At 39.4% G+C, this 23,896-nt stretch overlaps 1 protein-coding gene across 1 annotated transcript in view; it reads left to right on the top strand.

The window, feature by feature from the left end:
* GRIN3A (glutamate ionotropic receptor NMDA type subunit 3A) overlaps nucleotides 1-23,896 on the top strand; it is a 189,750-nt gene that overhangs the window by 77,988 nt on the left and 87,866 nt on the right. The window contains exon 3 of the mRNA XM_084783367.1: nucleotides 867-1,914. Within this exon, the coding sequence (XP_084639493.1) occupies nucleotides 867-1,914 (1,048 nt within the window). The remainder of the gene's footprint in view (nucleotides 1-866; nucleotides 1,915-23,896) is intronic.

Here is a 23,896-nt window from a genome sequence, read left to right as displayed (position 1 = left end):
AAATCTCATAGAACAGATTTCATCACAATCAAAAATAATAAGCAGTAGAACTGAATGTTAAAGATGTTCAGAGCCTCCCTCCATAAGTAGGAAGCCTGTAAAAAATGTGTAATAGCAGTGAGTGCTTCTTTTTTTAAAAATCAATTATAATATTTGGACTAAAACCAATTGTCAAGCACCTTTCCAGAATGAGACCCTGAAGGTGAGATCTCATTAGTTCAATAAGATAGAACATTTCCAGAAAGTCTATATTATTCTTGAAGACGAGTATATACAGATAAAACATTTGTTTTTAAAAAATAAGACTCCCCAGGGAAAAGCGTACTAATTGGTTTCCAATACCAAATGGTCAGACTTGAAAACATACATACAAGGAATATTATTCAGGCTGAACAATTTACACATATATGTATGTAACAATGATTAATGAAAAAGGTGACTGTAAATTTTTTACTTTTTATTTTTTAAGACTTTATTTATTTTATGTATATAAGTGCTCTATATGCACATATGCCTCAATGCCAGAAGAGGGCATCAGATCCCAGTATAGATGGTTGTGAGCCTCCATATGGTTGCTGGAAATTGAACTCAGGACTTCTGAAAAAGTAGACAGAGCTTTTAATCACTGAGACATCTCTCCAGCCTGTAGCTATACATTTTAAAGAGAGCAAGAAATGGCTTATGGGAATGTCTGAAAGGAGAAAAGGAAAGGAGAAAATATTGTGATTATAATGTAATCTCAAAAAATAAAAGAAGTATTTTTAGTAGGGCTTTTTCATTAAGTCACAGAAGCATGGGTCAACACTGGGTCTTGACTTTGGCTTTGCCTCTCTTTCTTACTTTCTATCTTTGATCCCCTTTACCAGGTTTTTAGCCAACACCACTTTCAGAGGTCTCAGTGGTTCCATCAAAGTAAAAGGCTCCTCCATCATCAGCTCAGAAAACAACTTTTTCATCTGGAACTTGCAGCATGACCCTGTGGGAAAGCCAATGTGGACTCGCCTGGGCAGCTGGCAAGGGGGGAGGATTGTCATGGACTCTGGGATATGGCCAGAGCAGGCCCAGAGGCACAAAACTCACTTCCACCACCCACACAAGCTACACTTGAGAGTGGTGACCTTGATTGAACACCCATTTGTTTTCACAAGAGAAGTAGATGATGAAGGCTTATGTCCTGCTGGACAACTCTGTCTAGACCCTATGACCACTGACTCTTCCCTATTGGACAGCCTGTTTAGCAGCCTCCATAGCAGTAATGATACAGTGCCAATCAAATTCAAGAAGTGCTGCTATGGGTACTGCATTGATCTGCTGGAACAGCTGGCAGAAGACATGAACTTTGACTTTGACCTCTATATTGTAGGGGATGGAAAGTATGGAGCTTGGAAAAATGGTCACTGGACTGGTCTGGTTGGTGATCTCCTTAGTGGAACTGCTAACATGGCAGTCACTTCTTTCAGCATCAATACGGCACGAAGCCAGGTGATAGATTTCACCAGCCCTTTCTTCTCAACCAGTTTGGGAATCTTAGTGAGGACTCGAGACACAGCAGCTCCAATTGGAGCCTTCATGTGGCCACTCCACTGGACCATGTGGCTGGGGATTTTCGTGGCTCTGCATATCACTGCCATCTTTCTCACTTTGTATGAATGGAAGAGCCCCTTTGGTATGACCCCTAAGGGGAGGAACAGAAACAAAGTCTTCTCCTTCTCCTCAGCCTTGAACGTCTGCTATGCCCTACTCTTTGGCAGAACGGCAGCCATCAAACCTCCAAAATGCTGGACTGGAAGGTTTCTGATGAATCTTTGGGCTATTTTCTGTATGTTTTGCCTTTCTACATACACAGCGAACTTGGCTGCTGTCATGGTAGGTGAGAAGATCTATGAAGAGCTTTCTGGGATTCATGACCCCAAGGTAACTGTTTCCTTTACTCCAGTTTTCCTTGTTGCTATGATAACGCTGTGTGTTTTTTTTTAATTCTGTGGTATACCTGTCTTTCTCATTTGATTCAAGGATATTCTCTAAGTCAAGCTTGGGAGATGGTTCAGTCAGGAAAGTAAGTGTAACACATGATGAGGAGCTGAATGTTCAGGGGAAGATTAGCATCTCTATTTAATCCTAGAATTGCTGAGGTAGAAACCTATGGCATGTCTACCAGTGAGTTTAGGGCCAGTGAAAGACCCATAAATAAAAACTAGATGGATGACTTCCTGAGGAGTAAGCAACCTTCAAGGTCAACTGTTGCATCTAAATGAACAGAGAGAGAGAGAGAGAGAGAGAGAGAGAGAGAGAGAGAGACAGAGACAGAGACAGAGACAGAGACAGAGACAGAGACAGAGACAGAGACAGAGACAGACAGAGAGAGAGGGAGAGGGAGACAGAGAGACAGAGACAGAGACAGACAGAGAGAGAGGGAGAGGGAGACAGAGAGACAGAGACAGAGTCAGACAGAGGGAGAAGGGGAGGAAGACAGAGATACATGTGTACATATGAGCAGGCACACTTGACTATTCTCTCTGCCAATGACACAGGCAAGTCAAAGAGGTTTTGTCTAGTTAAACTAAATGGATTATGGTTGTTGTGGTTGTTGTTGTTGTTATCTCTTATTGTTTCATTAAATGAAACAAAATTGTGAATATTGTAGGTGTTTGTTTTTGAGATAGCATTGCTTGTACAAACATCTATTAGTGTAGCTTTTCTTCGTTGTTTAACCATCTAAGAGAATGGCTATAAGGGAAGGGTTTTGCAGCCTAGCAATAGTAAATAATAGCACTTTATCCATAGAAATTCTAAAACCGGATAAACTACTTTTGGAGGAAATTAAGTAAAAATGAGAGAAAGCATATTTTTTTTAAATAGCAAAGCATTTGTTTTATTTCAAAATGCTCAAAGAAATGGAAAGAACTCAGAAGTTATCATGAGCACACAGCTGTGAGGAACCTCACGAGACCTGATGGAGGAGTTCTGAACTAAGGTAGCAAGATTAGCTAAGGGCAAGGTGTGTTTAAGGAGTAAGGAAAGCTGTATAGTCAGCCGCCTTAGGTTGAGGAAGGGTCCTCACAGTGCGATTAGGATGTCCAAGGGCATTTGAGAAATTTTTATCTATCTTAGATGCCTCAGGCACTCAACCAAATTAGAAGGAAGCAGAGAGGGAAGACACATACAAATCATGGTGTAATGATTAATTACTTTTAGCTTGGGTGGACCTGGAATGACCTGGGATGTGTGCTTCCAGAGAGGTTTAACTGAGGAGGGAGAAAGGACCTACTCTGAATGTGAGAAGTACCATTCCATGATCTGGGGACCAAAATGAATGAAAACAGAGGCCAGATGAGTATTAAGAGTCACAGCTCTCTGCTTCCTGACTGCAGGCACATGACCAAATGCCCCATGATCATGCCATCATGGCTTCTTTGCAACTGTCTGTATCCTCTCAACATAAAATGTAATAATCCCTTCTTGCATTAGCCTGCTTTTGTCAGATTTTGGCCTACAACAATGGGAAACAAAATTAGTACACCAATGCCCCTGTAACACTCAGACAAAGATAGCCATATCTATGTTCTCTCTGGATTAAAATAGGATCCCCGTGGGGCTCCTGAATCCTCTGGTTCCAGCGCTCTGCCCTGAGTCCATCAACGCGTCCCAGCATCTGTCCTGATTCCCACTGGGTGGAGTCTCTCAGAGAACATCTGTGTTGGACTAATATCCACTTATAAATGGGTATATACCATGTGTCTTCCTGTGTCTGAGCTACCTCACTCAAGGCCAATGGATCTGGACCCAGAGTGGGCTGCACAAACTGTTCCACCAACAGCCCAACTAAACCCCTGTTCAAATCTAGCTAACAGACAGCTCATTCTCTATGGTTGTAGGGGGAGGGGGAACTGCCTCCAACATGAACTCTGGTGCCCCCAATTTGATTACTTCCCTTGCTGGGGAGACTATGTTGGCACACATAGGTAGGGGATGCAGGCTATCCAGATGAGACCTGAAAGACTGTGGTCAGAGGGTAGGGAAGGAGGGCACCACTTGACAGAGGTCTAGGGGAAGGGCATAGGGTGGAAAAGGGAGGGAGGGGGACAGGAAGATACAAGTGAGGGGATAACAATCGGGATGTAATATATATAAATTATAATATTTTTTTAAAAGTAACAAAATATTTTTAAAAGAAAGGAGAAAAATTATCCTTTTCAATGGGTAAATAAGTAGAGACTCAAGCCTACCAACATGAATAGGGCCAGGGAAGCCATTGGAATCTGGTCTGAGAGTATACTGAAGCCCTTATGGAGATACAGAGTGCATCCCAATGTACAGGAAATACCTGGTATAGATAGAAACGCTAAGAACACACAGTGAGCACAGTAGGCAGAGCTAAGTCAAGTCTTTCATATATTCAGCCATCACCATACCTTTGCTGATGTCGTTCACTAGAGTCCAAGACATTGATCCATATGTTATACATATCTATTGAATAATATTAATTCATTTCATAAAACATCAGGGAGAAGCCAATCAACTGTTCTCAGCAACTGATAGAGTGGCCCAGAGGACTGGTGGCATGTTCAGAAAATTCTTATAGACAGTTGTGATGAGAACATAAAGTCTACACCACAGCCAAAAGAGCATGCACCTATATGCAGCTGCAAACAACCTGGTGCCTGAAATGAGCCACATACATGTATTCAGCTAAAAGAAAATGCTTCACTAACTAGGAAAGGAATTGTGCTGTTTCTTTATGCTTACACAGGGCTTTATGTTGTGAGCTGGAATTCAGCCAAATGCAAATAAGTTCTTTAGAAAAAAACAAGAGCATCACCCCAAAGAGAAACACGCCCTACAGCAATATTAGCACCTGCCATCTATCATTTTCCCAGTATTCCTGTAGCTTTCTGGAAGGTTTGGTCTTGGTAGACTTATGTAGATTTTGTGCAAAAATCCTGGCAATGTGAGTTCACAATTAAAAACTGGAAATGGAAACCATTCATCCCACTCTAGTACAAAAACAACTAAAGCTGTGCCTGTTGTGCAGGTTCTAGGTGACTATCTTATGTGAAAGGCTGAGCACAAGTCTAACTAGAGTCTACATCACCAGATGTAGGTCAGTCATAATTAAGTCATGGGTGTCATACATTTAAAAACTGAATCAGTGGCTATTCAAGAGACTATGAAGAAATTCAGACAGGCAAACTATACACAGAATAGTTTGAGGAGCTGGGGAGATGGTTCAGTAAGTAAAGTTCTTGCTGTGCAATCACGAGGTCCTGAGGTTGATCCTAACTACCAACTTAAAAAGCCAGGCATGGCTGTGTCTTTTACCCAGCACTGAGGGATGGAGACAAGACTACCCATAGGGCTTATTCACCATCTAGTCTAAATGAATAAGGGCGCTCCAGGCTCACTGAGCAACCTTGTCTCAAAAAAAAAAGATGCAAAGTAACTAACAGTCAACGTTGCCTTTTAGCCTCCACATGAACATGAGCACACATATGTACATATGCACATGCACACACTGTGCCTACAAACATATTACACACACACACACATACACACACACACACACACACACACACACACACACACACACACAAAATAGTCATTTAATCCCCAATGCTACCAAAATAAATTTTAGAAAACTAAGCTAGCCCACAAGAAAAAAGTCTCCCAAACTGTACTGAGTCAGTTTTGTGTCAGAGCAATTCAGTTCTTAATAGCATAAACAAATCTAATATAAACATTTTCAGTCTGAAATAATGGATGAATAGCCAATGAAGACATAAAACTCTGTATTTACTCATGTTACTTCTACCTAAAACTTCTCATGGAAAGTTTTAGGCATATAGACACTCACTTGGCCAGACAGAATATTTGGTATTCATACTTGGCATCTGGATGTTTGTAAAGTGATGTTGATGACATAATTTTTCAAATCTCATTCAGATACATGATATAATGTAAATAATTCAATTTACCCACAGAAAGGTAAGATAAGAATAATTTTTAGCTCCTTGTTCATTCAATATTTATTCTAAGCATAAGATAGCTATGTGAAAGCTCTAATGCTGTATGAGATGCCCAAGGAAGAAGGGGGCAGGGAGAGATTGGTTGTTTGAAGAAAGGCAACAGGAATAAGAAGTCCTGATGTGATACAGAATGAGATTTTTGGAGAGATGATGTGAGGGGAAAAAGTTATCCTGTATCAAAAACTTGCAGAACCTTGACTATGTTTCTATACGGTGAATTTTAAATGTTTAAAGTTGATATTATTTATCTACAATGTTTAACTTCTATAAGGTTATGAGGACAACAAAGCCATAAGAACTAGGAAATGTGTGTGTGTGTGTGTGTGTGTGTGTGTGTGTGTGTGTGTGTGTGTGTGTGTGTGTGCTAATGATCAAAATAAACCTAACAGGCCAGTAAGATGTCTCCTGAGCTCCACCTCTACAACTCTCATATCCTGGTTTGGTTTCTGCTCCTTCAATAGATACCATGGCCAAAGGCTGCATGGGGAGGAAATTATTTCTTTCATCTTCCACTTCCAGGTCACAGCTCATCATTAAAGAAAGTCAGGGCAGGAATTCAAGCAAGTTCAGAGTTTGGAACAGTGGAGCCATCCTGCATATTGGCTTTCTCCAGTTCACTCTTGCTTAGCCAGCATTCTTAAACAACCTAGGCCCACATTCCCAGGTGAAGCCCTGAAGCAATGCTCATGGTGGATTAGACCTTCCCCAATCAATTAACAATTCAAAAATTGCTCCTCAGACAAGCAAACAGGCCAGTGTAATTGAAGCAGTCCCATAGTCGCAATAACTTCAATTCTGGCCTGTAGAAAGGTGGCAACTAAAGTTCAGTAGAATGCTTCATGAACGTGGAATAAAACAGAAGGCACAGACTGCACGCCCCACATGTCATGTATTAACACTCTCACTAATAGTAAATAATTTTTGTATTGGGAGGTGTCAGAGGACAACTTGAAGGAATCAATTCCCCCCTTCTACCATGCAGGTCCCAGGAATCATGTTCAAATCATCAGACTTGAAGACACTGTTCTTAACCTCTGGGCCAAAGAAACTTAGTTTAAATAATGTCATTTTTCAATTGTGTTAAATTCCATTTTCCTTGTTTTATTAAGCTATTTTAATTTAGTTGAGAATTTTATGCAACGTATTTTGATTGCATTCACCTTCCCTCCCCGAAAATCCCAGATTTGTCCTTTCCTTCCTTCCCACCCAACCTTATGTCTTTTTCCCCATCATGGTCAATTTGTGTTGCCCAAGAATTCTTAGACATGTGGCCTTTCCCTGGAGCATGTTCAAGATAGGATATCAGGGGCTATTCTTTTAGGGGAAAAAATTGGCCCTTCCTTCCCCAGAAGCTAAAAATTGCTAGTAGTTGCTGGACTAGGGGCAGAACTTAATTCTCACCTCCCACTTTCGTGCTGAGACTTAGTTTGGCTTGGGCTTTTGCGTAGTCCTTACATATGCTGTCACAACCACTGTAAGTCCATATGTTCACCTCCCTTGTTGTGTCCAGAAGACATTTTTGTCCTTGTAGTCATCTACTTTTTTCATTAATATATTTATTCACTTCACATCTGATCTCAGCCCCTCTCTCTTCCCTCCTCCCAGTCCTCCCTCTCACGCCCCTCTTTCCATTCTTGTCTGCCCTTCTCCTTAGAGGGCCTCCATGGGTACCAATGCACTCCGGCATATCACATCTCAGCAGGACTAGGCACATCCTCTCCCACTGAGGTCACACAAGGCAGAAAACTAGGGAAATAGAATCCAAAGGCAGGCAACAGAGTCAGAGACAGCCTCTTTTCCAATTGTTAGGGGATCTACATGAAGAACAAGCTACACATCTGCTACATATGTGTAGGGGCCTAGGTCCACCTCATGCAAGGTCTTTGGTTGGTGGTTCCATCTCTGTGAGCTCCCATGCAACCAGGTTAGTTGACTCTATAAGTCTTCTACGGTGACCTGGACGCCTCCAGCTCCCTCAATCCTTCCCCCCTTTCCACAAAACTCCCTGGCCTCCGCCTCATGTTTGGCTGTGGGTCTCTGCATCTGTTTTCATTACCTGCTGAACAAAGCTTCTCAGAGGACTGTTATGCTGGGCTCCTGTCTGCAAGCATAATAGAGTATCATTAATACTGTCAAGGGTTGGTTTTCTTTCATGGGATGGGTCTTAAATTGGGTCACCATTTGTTGAAGAAGCTTCCTTTTTTCCATAGTATGGTTTTGGCTTTTTTGTCAAAAATTAAGTGTCTGTAGGTGTGTGGTTTTGTTACTCTGTCTTTGATTCTATTGATCAATCTGTCTGATTTTATACCAGTACCATGCAGTTTTTATTACTACTGTTCTGTACTACAGCATGAGATTAGGGGTGGTGATTCCTGCAGAAGTTCTTTTACTGTATTGGATTACTTTAGATTACCTGAGGGGGGGGGTTCCCATATGAAGTTAATAATTGCTATTTCATGATCTGTAAAGAATTATGTTGGTAAAATGTGAAAGATGCATACAATCTGAAGAGAAGGAGGTCCCCTCTGTCACAGGTCTAGTGGAGGAGAATAGGGTAGAAGATGGAGGAAGGGTGGGAACAGAAAGATACACATGAGGGGATAACAATCTGGATGTAATCTGAATAAATTATAATGAATTTTTTAAAAGAAAAAAAGAACTGTGTTGAAATTTTGATGAGAATTGCATTGACTCTATAGACTGCTTCTGGTAAGATGACCATTTTACTATCCTACCAATTCATGAGCATGGGAGATCTCTCCACCTTCTGATATCTACTGCAATTTCTTCCTTCAAAGACTTAAAGTTCTTTTCATACAGCTCTTTCACTTGCTTGGTTAGAGTTACACAAAGATATTTTATATTATTTGTGGTGTTATTTCTCTAATTTCTTTCCCAACCCCTTTTATTGTTTGTATAAAGGAAGGCTACTGATTTTTTAAATTAATTTTGTATCCAGACATTTTGCTGAAGGTACTGATCAGCTATAGCTATTCTCTTGTAGAACTTTTGGGGTCACTTATGTATACTATCATATCACCTTCCTTTTCAATTTGTATCCTCTTGATCTCCTTTAGTTGTCTTATTGCTCTAGCTAGAGCTTCAGGTACTATATTGAACAGATACAGAGAAAGGGGATAGATAATCTTGTCCCTGATCTTAGTGGAACTGCTTTAAGTTTCTCTTAATTTAATTTGGTTATCAGCTTGCTGTATATTACTTTTACTGTGTTTAGATATGTGCCTTGTATCCCTGATCTCTCTAAAATTTCTAACATGAAGGGGTGTTGGATTTTGTCAAAGGCTTTTTCAGCATCTAATGAGATGATCATGAGTATTTCCTTTCAGTTTGTTTATATGGCAGACTACATTGGTAGATTTTCATATGTTGAACCACTCCTGCATCCCTGGGATGAAGCCTACTTGATCATGGTAGATAGTATATTTGATGTGTTCTTGGATTTGGTTTTGCAAGTATTTGATCAAGTCTGCATCAATGTTCATAAGGGAAATAGCTCTGAAAGTCTCTTTGTCGAATCTTTGTGTGGTTTAGTTATCAGAGTAACTATGGCCTCATAGAATGAGTTTGACAATGTTCTGTTTCTATTTTGGGGAATATTTTGAGGCGTGTTAGTATTAGCTCTTCCTTGAAGGTCTGGTAGGAATTCTGCACTAAAACCATCTAGCCCTAGTTTGGTTTTTGGGTTTTGGGTTTTTTTTGGGGGGGAGGGGGCTCCCCCTTGGGAGACTCTTAATGACTGGTTCTGTTTCCTTAAGGGTTATAGGTCTATTTAAATTGTTGAACTGATCTTGATTTAAATTTGGTAAGTGCTATCTATCAAGAAAATAACCCACTTCATTTAGGTTTTCCAATTTTGTGGTATACAGGCTTTAAAAATAAGATTCTTTGGATTTCCTCGGTGTCTGTTGTCATGTGCCCCCTTTTCATTTCTGATTTTGTTGATTTGGTTATTGTCTCTCTAGCTGCTATTTAGTTTGGTTAATCCTGTTGATTATCTCAAAGAACCAGCTAGTAGTTTCATTGATTCTTTGTATTGTTCTTTAATTTATTGATTTCAGCCCTGAGTTTGATTATTTTCTGTCTACTCCTCTTGGGTATGTTTGCTTAATTTTTTTGTTTTGTTTTGGTTTGGTTTGGTTTTCGAGACAGGATTTCTCTGTGTTATCTTGGCTGTCCTGGACTCACTTTGTAGACCAGGCTGGCCTCGAACTCACAGTGATCTGCCTGCCTCTGCCTCCTGAGTGCTGAGATTAAAGGTGTGCGCCACCACCACCACCGCCCGGCTTGTTTGCTTATTTTTCTTCTAGAGTTTTCATGTGTGCTCTTAAGTCATTATTGTGAGATAGCTCCAATTTGTTTGTGAAGATATTTAGTGCTATAAAGTAAGTCCTATTTGTTTAGGTATGTTGTAGCTTCATTTTCATTGAATTCTTGGAAGTCTTTAATTAATTTATTTATTTATTTGTTTATTTATTTATTTTCCAGACCCAGTAGTCATTGAGTAGAGTTGTTCAGTTTTCATGAGTGTGTAGGCTTTCTGTTGTTTCTATTGTTGAAGTCTAGCTTTAATCCATGGTGATCTGATAAGATAAAGGGATTACTTCATTTTTCTTGTATCTGTTGAGGCTTGCTTCATTGCCAACTATATTGTCAATATTGGAGAAGATTCTATGAGGTTCTAAGAAGAAGGTATATTCTCTTATGTTTGGATAGAATGTTCTGTAGATATCTGCTAGGTCCACTTGATTTGTAACATTGGCTAGTTTGTTTCTCTGTTTAGTTTCTGTCTTGATGACCTGTTCATTGGAGAGGGTTGGGTGTTGAAGTCTCTCATTATTAACGTGTGGGGTTTGATGTGTGATTTAAGCTTTAGTAATATATCTTTTATAAATGTGGGTGCATTTTCATTTGGGGCTTAGAAGTTCCTAATTGAGGCATCATCTTGGTGGATATTTCTTTTAATGAATATGAAATGTCCTTCCCCATCTCTTTTGATTAATTTTGGTTGAAAGTCTACTTTATCAGATATTAGAATGGCTATTCCAGCTTGCTGATTGGGTCTGTTTGCTTGGAAAGCCTTTTTCCAGCCTTTTACTTCTGAGGTAATTTCTATCTTTGTTGTTGAGGTGTGATTCTTGTATGCAGCAGAATGGATCCTGTTTTCACATCTGTTCTGTTAGCCTATGTTTTTTAATTGGGGAATTGAGGCCTCTGATGTTGAGAGATTATTAATGACTAATGATTATTAATTCCTGTTATTTTGATGTTGGTGATAGACTGTGTGTGTGTGTGTGTGTGAGTGACTGTGTGTGTGTGTGTGTGTGTGTGTGTGTGTGTGTGTGTGTGTGTGCGCGCGCGCGTGCACAGTCCTCCCTTCTTTTGGTTATGTTAGTGTGAAGTTATTTCCTCTATTTTCTTAAGTATAGTTAACCTCATTGGGTTGGATTTTTCATTCTAGTATCTTCTGTGGGGCTGGATTTGTAGATAGTGGATAGATATTAAGTTTGGTTTAGTCATGTAATATCTTGTTTTCTCTATCTATAATAATTAAAAGTTTTGCTGGGTGTAATAGTCTGGGCTGACATCTGTGGTCTCTTAGAGTCTGTAGGACATCTTCTCAGTGTCTTCTGGCTTTTAGGTTCTCTATTTAGATATCAGCTATAATTCTGAAAGGTCTGCCTTTATATGTTACTTAGCCTTTTCCCCTTGAAACTTTTAATATTCTTTTTTTGTTCTGTACATTTACTGTTTTAATTATTATGTGGCAGGAGGATTTTCTTTTCTGGTCCAATCTATTTGGAGTTCTATAAGCTTCTTGAATGTCTATAGGCACTTCATTATGTTGGGAAAATTTTCTTCTATGATTTTGTTGAAAATATTTTCTGGGCCTTGGAGCTGGGAGTCTTCTCCTTCTCCTTCTATTATTCTTAGGTTTGTTCTTTTCATAGTGCCCAGATTTCTTGGATGTTTTGTGTCAGCAACTTTTTAGATATATGATTTTCTTTGACCAGTGTATTGATTTTTTTCAGTGGTATCTTCCATCTTTTTTATTCTGTTGGTGATTCTTGCATCTGTAGCTCGTATTCTTTTCCCTGGGTTTTCTAACTCCAGGATTCCCTCAGTTTGTGTTTTCTTTATTGTTTCTGTTCCTGTTTTCAGATCTTGAGCAGTTTTATGCATTTCCTTCACCTGTTTGATTGTATTTTCCTGTGTTTCTTTAAAGGATTTATTCATCTACTTGTGCTCCAGCTGTTAGGCTATCCCTTGCTGTACTATGATAGTTTGGCTCCAGTGGTACCATATTTCCCTGGCTCATGCTGATCATGTTCTCATTCTGGCCTTTAACCTTCTGGCTGTCCTTCTTGCTGGCTGGCTATTGGAGATGCAGGAAGAATTGTGGGTCAGAAAATAAAGCACAGGGGAGATGATGTGGTTTACCACTGTTGGGTGTGCTTTAGGTGGTGGTTGGCAGACAGGAGATTGGATGGGGATGGTCCCACCTGGACACTCCTGTGCTAGCAGGCCTTATTGGGAAGGCTGATGAGTCATGAGCCAAACAGTGGAGCTCAGGGGACAGCATGCAGCTCACTTTTGCTGGCTATGCCCTAGGGGGACCTAGCAGGCATTTAGTTGGGGGCAGGGGACTAACCTTAATGCTCCTGGAGCCCAGCAGACCTCCTTAGGAAGCGAGGCAGAGCTGTGCACCTGGGGAGGAAGCCCAGAGGACAGCGTGCAGTTCACCTCTTGGCACTTATACTTTTACTGGCCCCACTTCTGCAATGATCCTGAGCCTTCAGGGGAGTTGTTGAAGTAGATATATTCCATGCAGGGCTGGACATGTTGCAATCTCTGCAACTTAGTCATTTAAGGATCTCTGTGTTGCTCATCATCTACGGCAAATAGAAGCTTCTCTGATAAGGGCTAATAAGTGCTTTGATCTGTGAGTATAATAAATAATTCATCATTAGGAGCTGGTTTAACACTATGACCAGTCAGCAGAAGAAGAGTAGTAGATCATCTCCCAGGGTCTAGGATCTGTGTTGCCACAGTTCTTGGCACAGTAATGGTGCCAGATATTGGTTTTATCTTATGAATCAAGACTTAAACATAATCAGAAAATCTTTTGTGACTCCCACTATTGTACCAGTGGGCATGTCTTTCCAATCCAGTTGGTTTTGTAGCTCATAGGGACCACACCTACATAAGAGTAGTGATTACTTTTCTTCCCCAATAGTGTACATAGCACTTCCAGAATTACACAGTGACATTTCTAGGTCGATACTAGCTTAATTTCTCCATGTCCTGTGACTCAGGAATATGATGTCTTCATCAGTAGAGATCTCACCATCAAGTTCTTTAAGTAAAGAAGTGCATCAGTAATAGCTTCCAATGCTTGGAGGGGGGGGTGGGTATTTGAGGTCTCGCTGTCCAACAGTTCCACAAAAGTAACCCATTTGTGTCAGTGGGTTTTTTATTTGTCAGCCTCTGGTGTCTAGTACAGGTATTGTTGTCCCGTTATACAACAATTACCTTCTAACTCTTTTTATATATGTGTATAGATATATTTTAGGAAGTGTCTATGGCAGTATGTTTCCATATGGCTTTCTGAAAGTATTTAATGTCATTTAATCCCTCCCACTTTCCTTCTTCTGCCCTCTTTGTTCCTTCTGTACCCCAATATAACCTTCCTGTTTCATAATTCTCTTTTAACATCGAATACTATCTCTTTTCCCTTAAAAGCCCTCCTTATCAGCCTTTAGAAATTGTCTAACATCTATGAGTATTCCCAATGAAAGACAAATTTCTGAAGATGTGAAGCTAATATCCACAAATGAGAGAGAACATGTGACATTTGTCTTTCTGGGTCCAGTTGCCTCACTCAGGATAAGTAGTTCCATCAACTTACCTATAATTTTTATAATTTTATTTTTCTCAATAACTGAGAATACTCCATTTACAAAAATACCACCTTTTCATTATTCGTTCACTGGTTTATGGACATCTAGGCTTAGAGAATGGCAGGAAATTTACTAGCTATACACCAGACAGAGGATTAGGTTCTCTAGCTTATAAAGAAGTTTTTATTTTTTATATATATTTTTTTATTAATTTTTTCATAGTATATCTCAATTGTTATCCCATCCCTTGTATCCTCCCATTCCTCCCTCTCTCCCACTTTCCCTCTACTCCCCTCCCCTATGACTGTGACTGAGGAGGACCTCCCCCTGTATATGCTCATAGAGTATCAAGTCTCCTTTTGGTAGCCTGCTATCCTTCCTCTGAGTGCCACCAGGCCTCCCCATCCAGGGGACGTGGTCAAATATGGGGCATCAGAGTTCATGTGAAAATCTGTCTCCACTCTCCAATAAAGAAGTTTTTAAAAATAGAGATCAAGAAAACAAACAACAGACATGGACCCAAGGGAGGGTAATAGGGTGGGAGTGGGAGGATAGAGGAATAGGAGGATATGAGTGATGGGAGAACAATTTAGTTGTAATCTGAATTAATTAATTTAAAATTTTTAATTAAAAAGAAAAAAGAAAACAAATGATAGAATGTTAAAGAGTAGCATCGAACTAAACAGAGTTCTCAAACAATGAAATATAAATGGCTGAAAAACTTCTTTTTTTATTTTTTTATTAATTTATTCAGATTACATCTCAATTGTTATCCCTTTGTTTGTCTCCTCCCGTCCCTCCCTCCATCCCTCTTTTACCCTATTCCTCTCCCCTAGGTCTGTGACAGAAAGAGACCTCCTCCCCCACCCTATGGTCACAGCCTATCAAGTCTCATCTTGGTATCCTTCCTATTCATTCTCTGAGTAATACCAGGCCTCCCCACCAAGGGGAAGTGGTCAAATATGGGGCACCAGAGTTCATGTCAGAGTCAGTCCCCGCTCTCTACACAACTGTGGATAACGCCCTGTCCCTTGGCCAGATCTGAGTAGGGGTTCAATATTTACTGCATGTATTGCCCTTGGTTGGTGCAATAGTTTGAGCAAACCCCCCTGGATCCAGATCCGCCTATCATGATGTTCTGCTTGTAGGTTTCTAGGAACCTCTGAATCCTTCTATTTCCCCATTCTTGTGTACTTCACTTACCTAAAGTCCCAATACAAGGTCCCCACATCTATCCTAATTTCCTTGTAAGTGAAATTTTTCAGGGGACATCCCTGTTGCGCTAGTGCCCAATTATAAGTGAGTATATACCATGTGAGTCTTTCTGCTTCTGGGTCAACTCACTCAATATGATCATTTCTAGTTCCATCCATTTGCCCATAAATTTCCGGATTTCCTTGTTTTTGATTGCTGAGTAGTATCCCATAGTGTAAATGTACCACAGTTTCTTCATCCATTCATCGACTGAGGGACATTTAGGTTGTTTCCTGGTTCTGGATATTATGAATAAGGCTGTTATGAACATAGTTGAGCATATTTCCTTGTTGTGTGGTGGAGCATCTTCTGGGTATATTCCGAGGAGTTGAATAGCTGGGTCTTGAGGTAGCCTTATTCCCAGTATACTGAGAAAGCACCAGATTGATTTCCAAAGTGATTGTACAAGTTTGCACTCCCACCAGAATGAAGAAGTGTTCCCCTTTCTACACATCCTCGATAGCATGTCTGTCACTTGAATTTTTGATCTTGGCCATTCTCATGGGTGTAAGATGGAATCTCAGAGTCATTTTGATTTGTATTTCTCTGATGACTAAGGATGTTGAGCATTTCTTTAAGTGTTTCTCAGCCATTCGATATTCCTCTGTTGAGAATTCTCTGTTTAATTCTGAGCCCACTTCTTAATTGGGTTATTTGATTTGGTTGTGTTTAATTTCTTGAGCTCTTTATATATTTTGGATATTAGACCTTTATCAGATGTAGGGTTGGTGAAAATCTCCTCCCAGTCTGTAGGCTCTCACTTTGTTCTATTGACAGTGCCTTCTGCCTTACAGAAGCTTGAGACATGTCTTTCAAATGCTCAGTACCTTAGAACTTCAGTGAGATACAAATTAAAATAACTAAGATTTCTTCTATTCCCAGTGAGAATGGCTAAAATTTAAAAACAACAATAAATGCTGAGATGGATGTGGAGAAAGCAGAACAATTATGTAGTGCTTGATGCAAGTTCAAACTGCTGCCGCCACTATAGAAATTAGAGGGGATGGTTCTCAAAATAGATTGTCCACAGTATCCAGCTATACCATTCTTAGGAATATTTTAAGAAGACTTTGTATCCTACACGCAGAGATACCCACCCATGTTCATTGTTGTTGCATTCACAGTAGCCAAAAAGTGGAAACAGCATTTATGTTCATCCGTTTTGATTCTTAAATTCACTTTGTAACACTTCAGTTCCAATACAGAAGAACTTGGTCTTCTGTTCACAGAGAACCACAGATCTCTTGAAGTTCTTTTTGATGTTTGTTTTTCTGCTGTAAACTGATGATCCCCAAATATGAATTATAGGTGATGTGTTACTTGGAACAACCATCACATCCTGAGAACTTACTCCTCTGACTCACTCTTTGTCTCATTTCACTACATAGCCCTTCATCCCCGTTTATCAAATGGCTCTATTATCCACCGAAGAATCCTAAATATGAGCAATGGATGCAAGAGTTTCACTCCCTCTTTCTTAAAACTGCTTTTCTATTGAATATAATATTTAAAGCACAATAATGACTTTCTCTTGTTGGTGTATACTTTTTATTTCTAGCCCAATTTTTGTCTGTAGTCTCTCTCTCTCTCTCTCTCTCTCTCTCTCTCTCTCTCTCTCTCTCTCTCCCCTCGCTCCCTTCCTCCCTCCCTCTCCCTCACCCTCTTTCTCCCTCTTTCCTTTTCTTTTTGTTTGTGTGTATGTGCGCGTGCGCGTGTGTGTGTGTGATGCATGTGAGCATGAGGGTTGGTTTATGCATACTTGCAAGTTTGGAAGCAGACGTTGGCGTCAGGGGTCTTACTCTATTTGTCTCTACCTTATTATTTGAAGTCTGGTCTTTAGATGATCTTGGAGCTTACAAAGTGATAGACCTGTGGCTGGCAAGATCCCAGATCTGTCCTTCTCTACCACCCCCACCAGTGACAGGACCCCTGCCATGTCTCCCAGATTTTAAGTGCTAAAGATCCAAACTGAGGTCTTAATGCTTATACATCAACCACTTTATTCTCATCTGCCCAGCAGCTGGGTATAAGTTTTCTATACTTTCCTTAGTTTTGTTAAAGTATACATCTTAGAATTATAAAGTATTTTCTTAGGAAAATATACTTCAATAACAACAAAAAAGAGAAAAAAACCTATTGACTTAAAACGTAAGATTTACATGACCTGTATTCATACAGGGGCTGCCTAGAAATTGAATCTTAGCAGCAAAAGTGTCTGTTACATTGACAACAAACAACGTGTAGTGAATGAAACCCTTTCATTTTTCTTCTTGAATATAACTGTTTAGCATGCAAGTTGTTCATTCACACAACTAGTAAAACCATTAAGAAGTAAGAGGGTGAATATTTTATTACCACTTCGGTGTTAAGATTCATTGGCTCCAACAAACCTGTGAATCAGAAATAAAATTAAAATGCTGTATGAGGCAAGCCAATGTACAACTGATTCACTGTTGGAGCAGATCATGGATGCTGGAGATCACCTGGCCTTCCCAGCCATGGTGGTCCTTACCCACATACAGATAAAACCAAAGGAGAGGGGCTGTCCAAAGACATCCAAGAGAGTGGTTCTGTCTCTGCCTATTTTTTCCAAAGCAAATTATGTTACAGTAATAGTAATATATGTACTTCACACAGATTTCTACCACTCTATGCTTCAGAGTAGGTGTGCTTCTAAAACATGAGGGTATGGAAGCAACTTTTATGAGTGACATAATTAACAGAATATACATGGTTATTCCACTATCAATAAACTGGCACTGTAGATAATGCAGAAAATGTAACAGACAGAAGCAAATACCTGGTCACTCTCTTATAGCATCAACAGATAGATAATTTCATTTTTTTAATCAGAAATGTCTTAGTTTGGCTTTTAGCCAAAGATGTGGATATGGACTCTCTTTTTAAAGCGTTCTCTCATTGGTATCCATTCTGCTAGAATATAAGATAGGATAAAGAAATTACTTCATAAATAGTCAAGTACAATGACAAAATAAAGCTCAACCTTCTCTGAATGAGTCCTGTTAGGGCACACAAAAATACCCAAAATGAGCTATTTTCTGATTTTAACAGACTTTCTAGTATTTTTTTCTCAGCTCCTCACATAGAAATGCTGCCTTTAGCCTAAGTCTCTAAAAATAAAGGCGGCAGCAGGTCCATGGAGCAGACAGGAGGCTAGTGCCACTGTTTAGTCACATGAGAGCTCTGCTTTGGAAAAATCCCAGTGAATGGCCACTTAAGTGTTAGGAATAAATTAAACCTTCTGTGAGAGCAAGAGAAAACTTTACCCAGAAATGCTATTGTAAAGGATGCTGCCAGACCCAATAGAAAATAAGCAGCACTTTCCAGAATAATAAAACAATACTTGGCTTATCCTTATATAATAGCATGCTATTGCCCAACAAAACATACGGATTAATATCATAAACGCTAGCCATGAAGAAGAATGGAGTACCATTACTCCAATACAAAGAAGACATTGAAAGAGAACTTGAGGGAGGGATCAAAGAAAATCAGACCAAACCAGTTCTTCATTCTTTAATTTATTCTCAGCAGCAACCTCTATTTCAAGCACCTTTCTGTGTGGCTGGCAATTTAATAATAAGCTGAATAGACACTGCCCTTGCTAATTGGATTTACTGGGAAAGAAAAACATTCCTCAAAGAGCATGGGACTCATCTAATGGTTCAAACTGAAGTAAGTTACTGCCAAAAAAAAAAAATAATACAACATAGCCTGAGCCATGTGGGACGAAGAGTCAATGGAGACCCCGAGAGAGGTCAAACAGCTAGAGAGTAGTTGAGAGAGAGGAGAGCATTTAAGGGTAATGGAGCAGTATATACAAAAATGATGCCGTATTGAAGCATCCCTGAAGAAATGGATCCCTTAAGAAGGGGGGTTGGCTTCACCAATATGTCTGCCAGATATAATGGGCCAGAAGGCTGAAGACAATACTTCAATGTTATAGAGAGTTTTAGGTGACTGTCTAGGCAGTGAACTGTCTCTGTCATATCTCATTTTGGAAGCTGCTAACGTGCACTTCCTGTTTAGTCAGGTAATAAAATGTATTCCTTCTCAAGTCTCTGATGGGGTTGAAGATCAAATAGTTTAGTTTTGCAATTAAGCTTAGTTGTTTATGGGTTAAGTTATTTGTAGGCCTAGTTAGAGGTTTTTAGGCTGATAGTAATGAGATATGATAGACATTGATTTACATTCAGAAATGTAAACTCACCAAGATAGGAAAGATGTTTTCTCCAAGGGGGCTAAATACAAATAGGCAAAAACCTATGAACGTAACATTTTTATAATTCCTAATTGTTTCATGGTTCTTTTTACTATGTGTAGTTTATTTTATATGTGTGTGATAATATAAATGTATATGTAAAAGTAAAAATTAAAAATTTAAAAATAAAAAGAAAGAAAGACAGAAAGAAGTGGAGCTGGTAGAAGCAGGCCATTAATGGTGAACCTTTGCATGTCACCCAGCCTCTAGCTCCTGACTGTGCTCTTTGCTTCCTGGTCCTCCCTGATATAAATGTTGCCACCTCATCTTCCTGCCACCACAGACTGAACTGTTGTCACAGGCTCCAGTGCCATGATTTCCCTACTATAAGGAACTAAAAAATATCTGAAACCACGAGCCAAAATAAACGTCTCCTCCCATGTGTTGTTTCTTCCAAGTGTTTTGTCACAATGATGCAAAAGTAACCAATGCCCTAATCATATATGAATTACCATAATTTAAAATATAGTTAGTATACTATATATTTTAGTTTTAATGTTTTAACACGTATTTTAATCTTTAAAAAGGATTCAGAGACTTGATCCTCTACATGTTGAAACTTTTAATAATATTAATAGCAATGATAATAAATGTAATAAAATAACAGGAATAAAAATATAATTATAGTAGTAGTAATGAAAATAGAAAAACTAATGTTTCCTTAGCTTCATGAGTTCAATAACTGCCCTCTCCTTCATCTCCTCAGGAGAGAATGTTTCAATCCAGACATAATATCTACAAAACATGCTGTACTGTTTTATTACTGTCTTAGCTATTCTATTGCTGTTAAGAGACACCGTGACCAAGGCAGCACATATGAAAGAAATCATTTAATTGGGTCTTGCATCAAGGCAAGGAGCATGGCAGCGTGTCAGCAGGTGCGAGAGCAGTAGCTGAGAGCTACATCCTGACTCACAGGCACAGAGCCTAGCACAGTCTTTTGAACCCCCAAGCCCACCCCCATCTTCTGCCAGCAAGGCACAACTCTTAATTCTGTAATCCTTTCAAACAGTTCCGAAGTTCAAACTTCAGTGTCTCTTCCAAGATTCATAACAATCTCTTAACTGTAAGCCCCTTAAAAACCAAAGTCAAAAAGAAGGCCACAACCTTCTAACATACAGTGTAAGGCCAGCATTTTACCATTCCAAAAGGGAGGGAAGGAGGCATAGTGAGGAAATCCTGGACCAACAAGACTGAAAAACAGCTGGACAAACTCTAAACCGCAAATCTCTATGTCAGACGTCAAAGCACTCTTCAGATCTCCAACTCCTTTCAGCTTTGTTTACCTCCCCGCCCCATGTCTGTCTCTGTCTGTCTCTCTGTCTCACTATCTCCCTCTCTGTCTCTGTGTGTGTGTCTTTCTCTGTCTCTGTCTCTGTTTCTGTCTCTGTGTGTCTGTCTCTCTTTGTGTTTCTCTCTCTCTCTTTCTCTCTCTCTCTCTCTCTCTCTCTCTCTCTCTCTCTCTCTCTCTCTCTCTCTCTCTCACACACACACACACACACACACACACACACCACACACACACACACATTGCCAATATCCATAAATAGCAGCATTCTCTTTCTGAGCTAAGTCCTAAAGAGAAGCTAAGATGCAATTTCTTGCCATCTAGTAGCAGATTTGTTGGCATCATGCCTTGAATTTAAGCATCATTTCTGGTTTCATATTGTTTCTTTTTCTTAGCTCATTGTTTTAAATATATATTCTTACATTTTCTATGACCTTTTAACAAGTTTAAATCTTTTAGAGAAGGAAGTACATAGTAAGTACTATTAAAATATTAACATCAATCTAAAGTGAATTTAAGCAATAAATATAATTTATGTTTAATCTTTTAATCAATGAAGTACTAATTGAAACAATACTAAGGCTATATTATAATTTATAAATCAAGAATTTTTGTTGATTTTTTTGGTTAAGACACAATAGGACAGATGTTTTACAATATTATTAAAGAATAAATTTATGATATACTTATAAATCAACAGGGCCACTTGTTACCAAAAGTCTTAAAAGGGTTCATACCCTTTCACCTTTGACTTCTACTTTTAAGAATCTGTCAAAACAAAATAATTTAATGTGTGTACAGTAATTTATTGTGAAAGTCACTGCAGCTTGACTCAAGACAGCAAACACTTGGAAGTCACATAAATATTTAATCACAGAATAATTAATAAATTATCATTTTCTATGTGCTAATTAAGCCAGCAGACATGGTTTTAAGATGTAAGAACATTGAAATACAGTATACGAAAAGCTAAGCTTTGAAGTTATCTAAAATTACCAATTTTAATATATACATATATATATATATGTACATAAAGAAGAAAACTTGAAGGAAATAGCCCCTAAAAGATATAGCACTAGGTCCATACAATATCACAACACGGACTTCTGGCCATTGCAATTATAGGGAACTCTTATTGTCCTATTGTAACTCCATGCTTTCTGTAATGTTCCTGTAGACACATGCAGTGAAAAGCTACTTAACAAAGCAAGAGAACATGAGAATAACCCAGGCTGGGGAAGTAGTCACTGTGTGAGAGCTCCGTGTGAACTGCTGCTATCTGCAGCCTTTCAACTCCAGTTCAGACAATGGCTTCCCCACTGCGCAGTATTCCCACAGTAAAATAGCCACGCTCTAAACAGACTTGGACCCTCTGCAGAGACTTACAAAAGTGATCTTTCGTTCTCACTCTTCCTGGGATTCAATACGATCTAAGATGGTCTCATTAGCTGTCTGTCTGTTAATTGTGCATCTTTGTCTTATTTGCCACCATATCATTATAACGCAGCACAGGGTAAGGTTAATAATGAATGTTGTGCTATTAACAAATAAGTTTAAAAATGGCATCATTGAATGAAGGTATAGCATTTTGCAGTTGATCACCTTGAAATCAATGTTTTTGGTAAAGCTTTTCAAAATTAATCAATGTTTTTGGTAAAGCTTTCCAAAATCAATCTCATGCAAGATGCTCTGAGACATACAGCCAGGAAGTCTCACTAAAGCGACAACTTAATATGACACAGAGGACACAGCTCTGTCACAAGACAGATCTGAATGACGTTTTTGCCAACTTCAACTACATATTGGATATGTATTATTTGGCATGTTATGGAACCTCCCGCGGCTCAGGATTAGACATCCTGGATGGGAAATATCCAGCTGACTTTCCATTTTACTCACCACTAGATGATAAACTCTGTGGCAGTACAGACCAAATCTGTCTTATGCAACTGTAACTCTGGGGTCCCAGCAAATGGCAACCAATCTCTTAAATAAGTGTCATTAGGAAAAAAAAAGATATAAAGGGGAGGCCAAGCAAAGATGGCCAATAGGACAGAAGTAGTTGGAGAGCAGAGCGAAATGAGCTGCAAAATTCATCCGCTGGAGGTCTTCATTCTGTGAGTCAGGAGAGTAGACATGAACAGACCATCAAAACAAAGAAACCCTAAGGCCATGCTCTCCAACGTGGAACTCAGGGCCAGACCTAAGACCCTTAAGAAGGTCTTCTCAGGCGACGGGAGACAGAGAATGCCGAACTAGCCTGGGTTATTGCAGCCTCTGGTAGGAGAGCTGGGTCTGAAATCTTTAGTGTTCCAGTGCAGGGCAGGCAGACTGTGCAAGGCAACCAGTGGGAGCTGAAACCCTTGGCGACTCCTTGCCATACTGGAAGGTTCTCTATCAAGGAACTTTGGAAAAAACTGTCAAGTGTTTGCTAACTCAGGCTGATAAATGGATACCAGAACAAATGAACATGTGATCTATTTATTTGTTCCCCTACTCTTAAAATAGTTTTCAGGTGGCATCTTTAACAGAATCTCTTAATAACTGCAGTTTTATTACTTTCAAATAGATACATTAATTCATACTAAATACAGAAAAGTATTTTCAATTAGATACCCCGCTGAGCTTGCTTTAATGAATGTCTAAGATCATTTCCTCTGTTTGAATACAAACAAGGAGAGTGCCAACATTTTGAAAACCCTTCTCCTAAATTAGGGGGAAATTGGCTTATAGTTGTGTTTACATTATTAGCATACTTAGCAGACACTATGTCTGCACATAAATACTTCTATATGAGTCGTGATGTCATAAGAGGTCTGTAAATGTTCACAAAACATATCATTGTAAACTGTTATCAGCAGGTATGCATGTTGGCTCTCTTCCTGTAGTACTTGGCTTACAGCTCAGTGGTAGGGGGCTTGCTGAGTGTAGATGGTAGAGCATTGCCCCCCAGGACTTCAGGAAAGAAAGAATTCTGTCACTTTAAGGCCAGTTTTATCTACACAGCAAATTCTAGGCCACCCAGAGCTACATAACAAGACCTTATCTCAAAAGAACAACAAAAAAAAAAGTTAATGAAGGCTAAATCCATATTTTGAATTCAGGAGGAGTGCATTAATGATCATTTGCC

This window comes from Acomys minous (assembly GCF_964271855.1).
Source record: "Acomys minous genome assembly, chromosome: 1".
NCBI classification, from domain to species: Eukaryota; Metazoa; Chordata; class Mammalia; order Rodentia; family Muridae; genus Acomys; species Acomys minous.
Note: the sequence above shows the minus strand (reverse complement) of the source record. Positions and strands in the feature narration are given on the sequence as shown.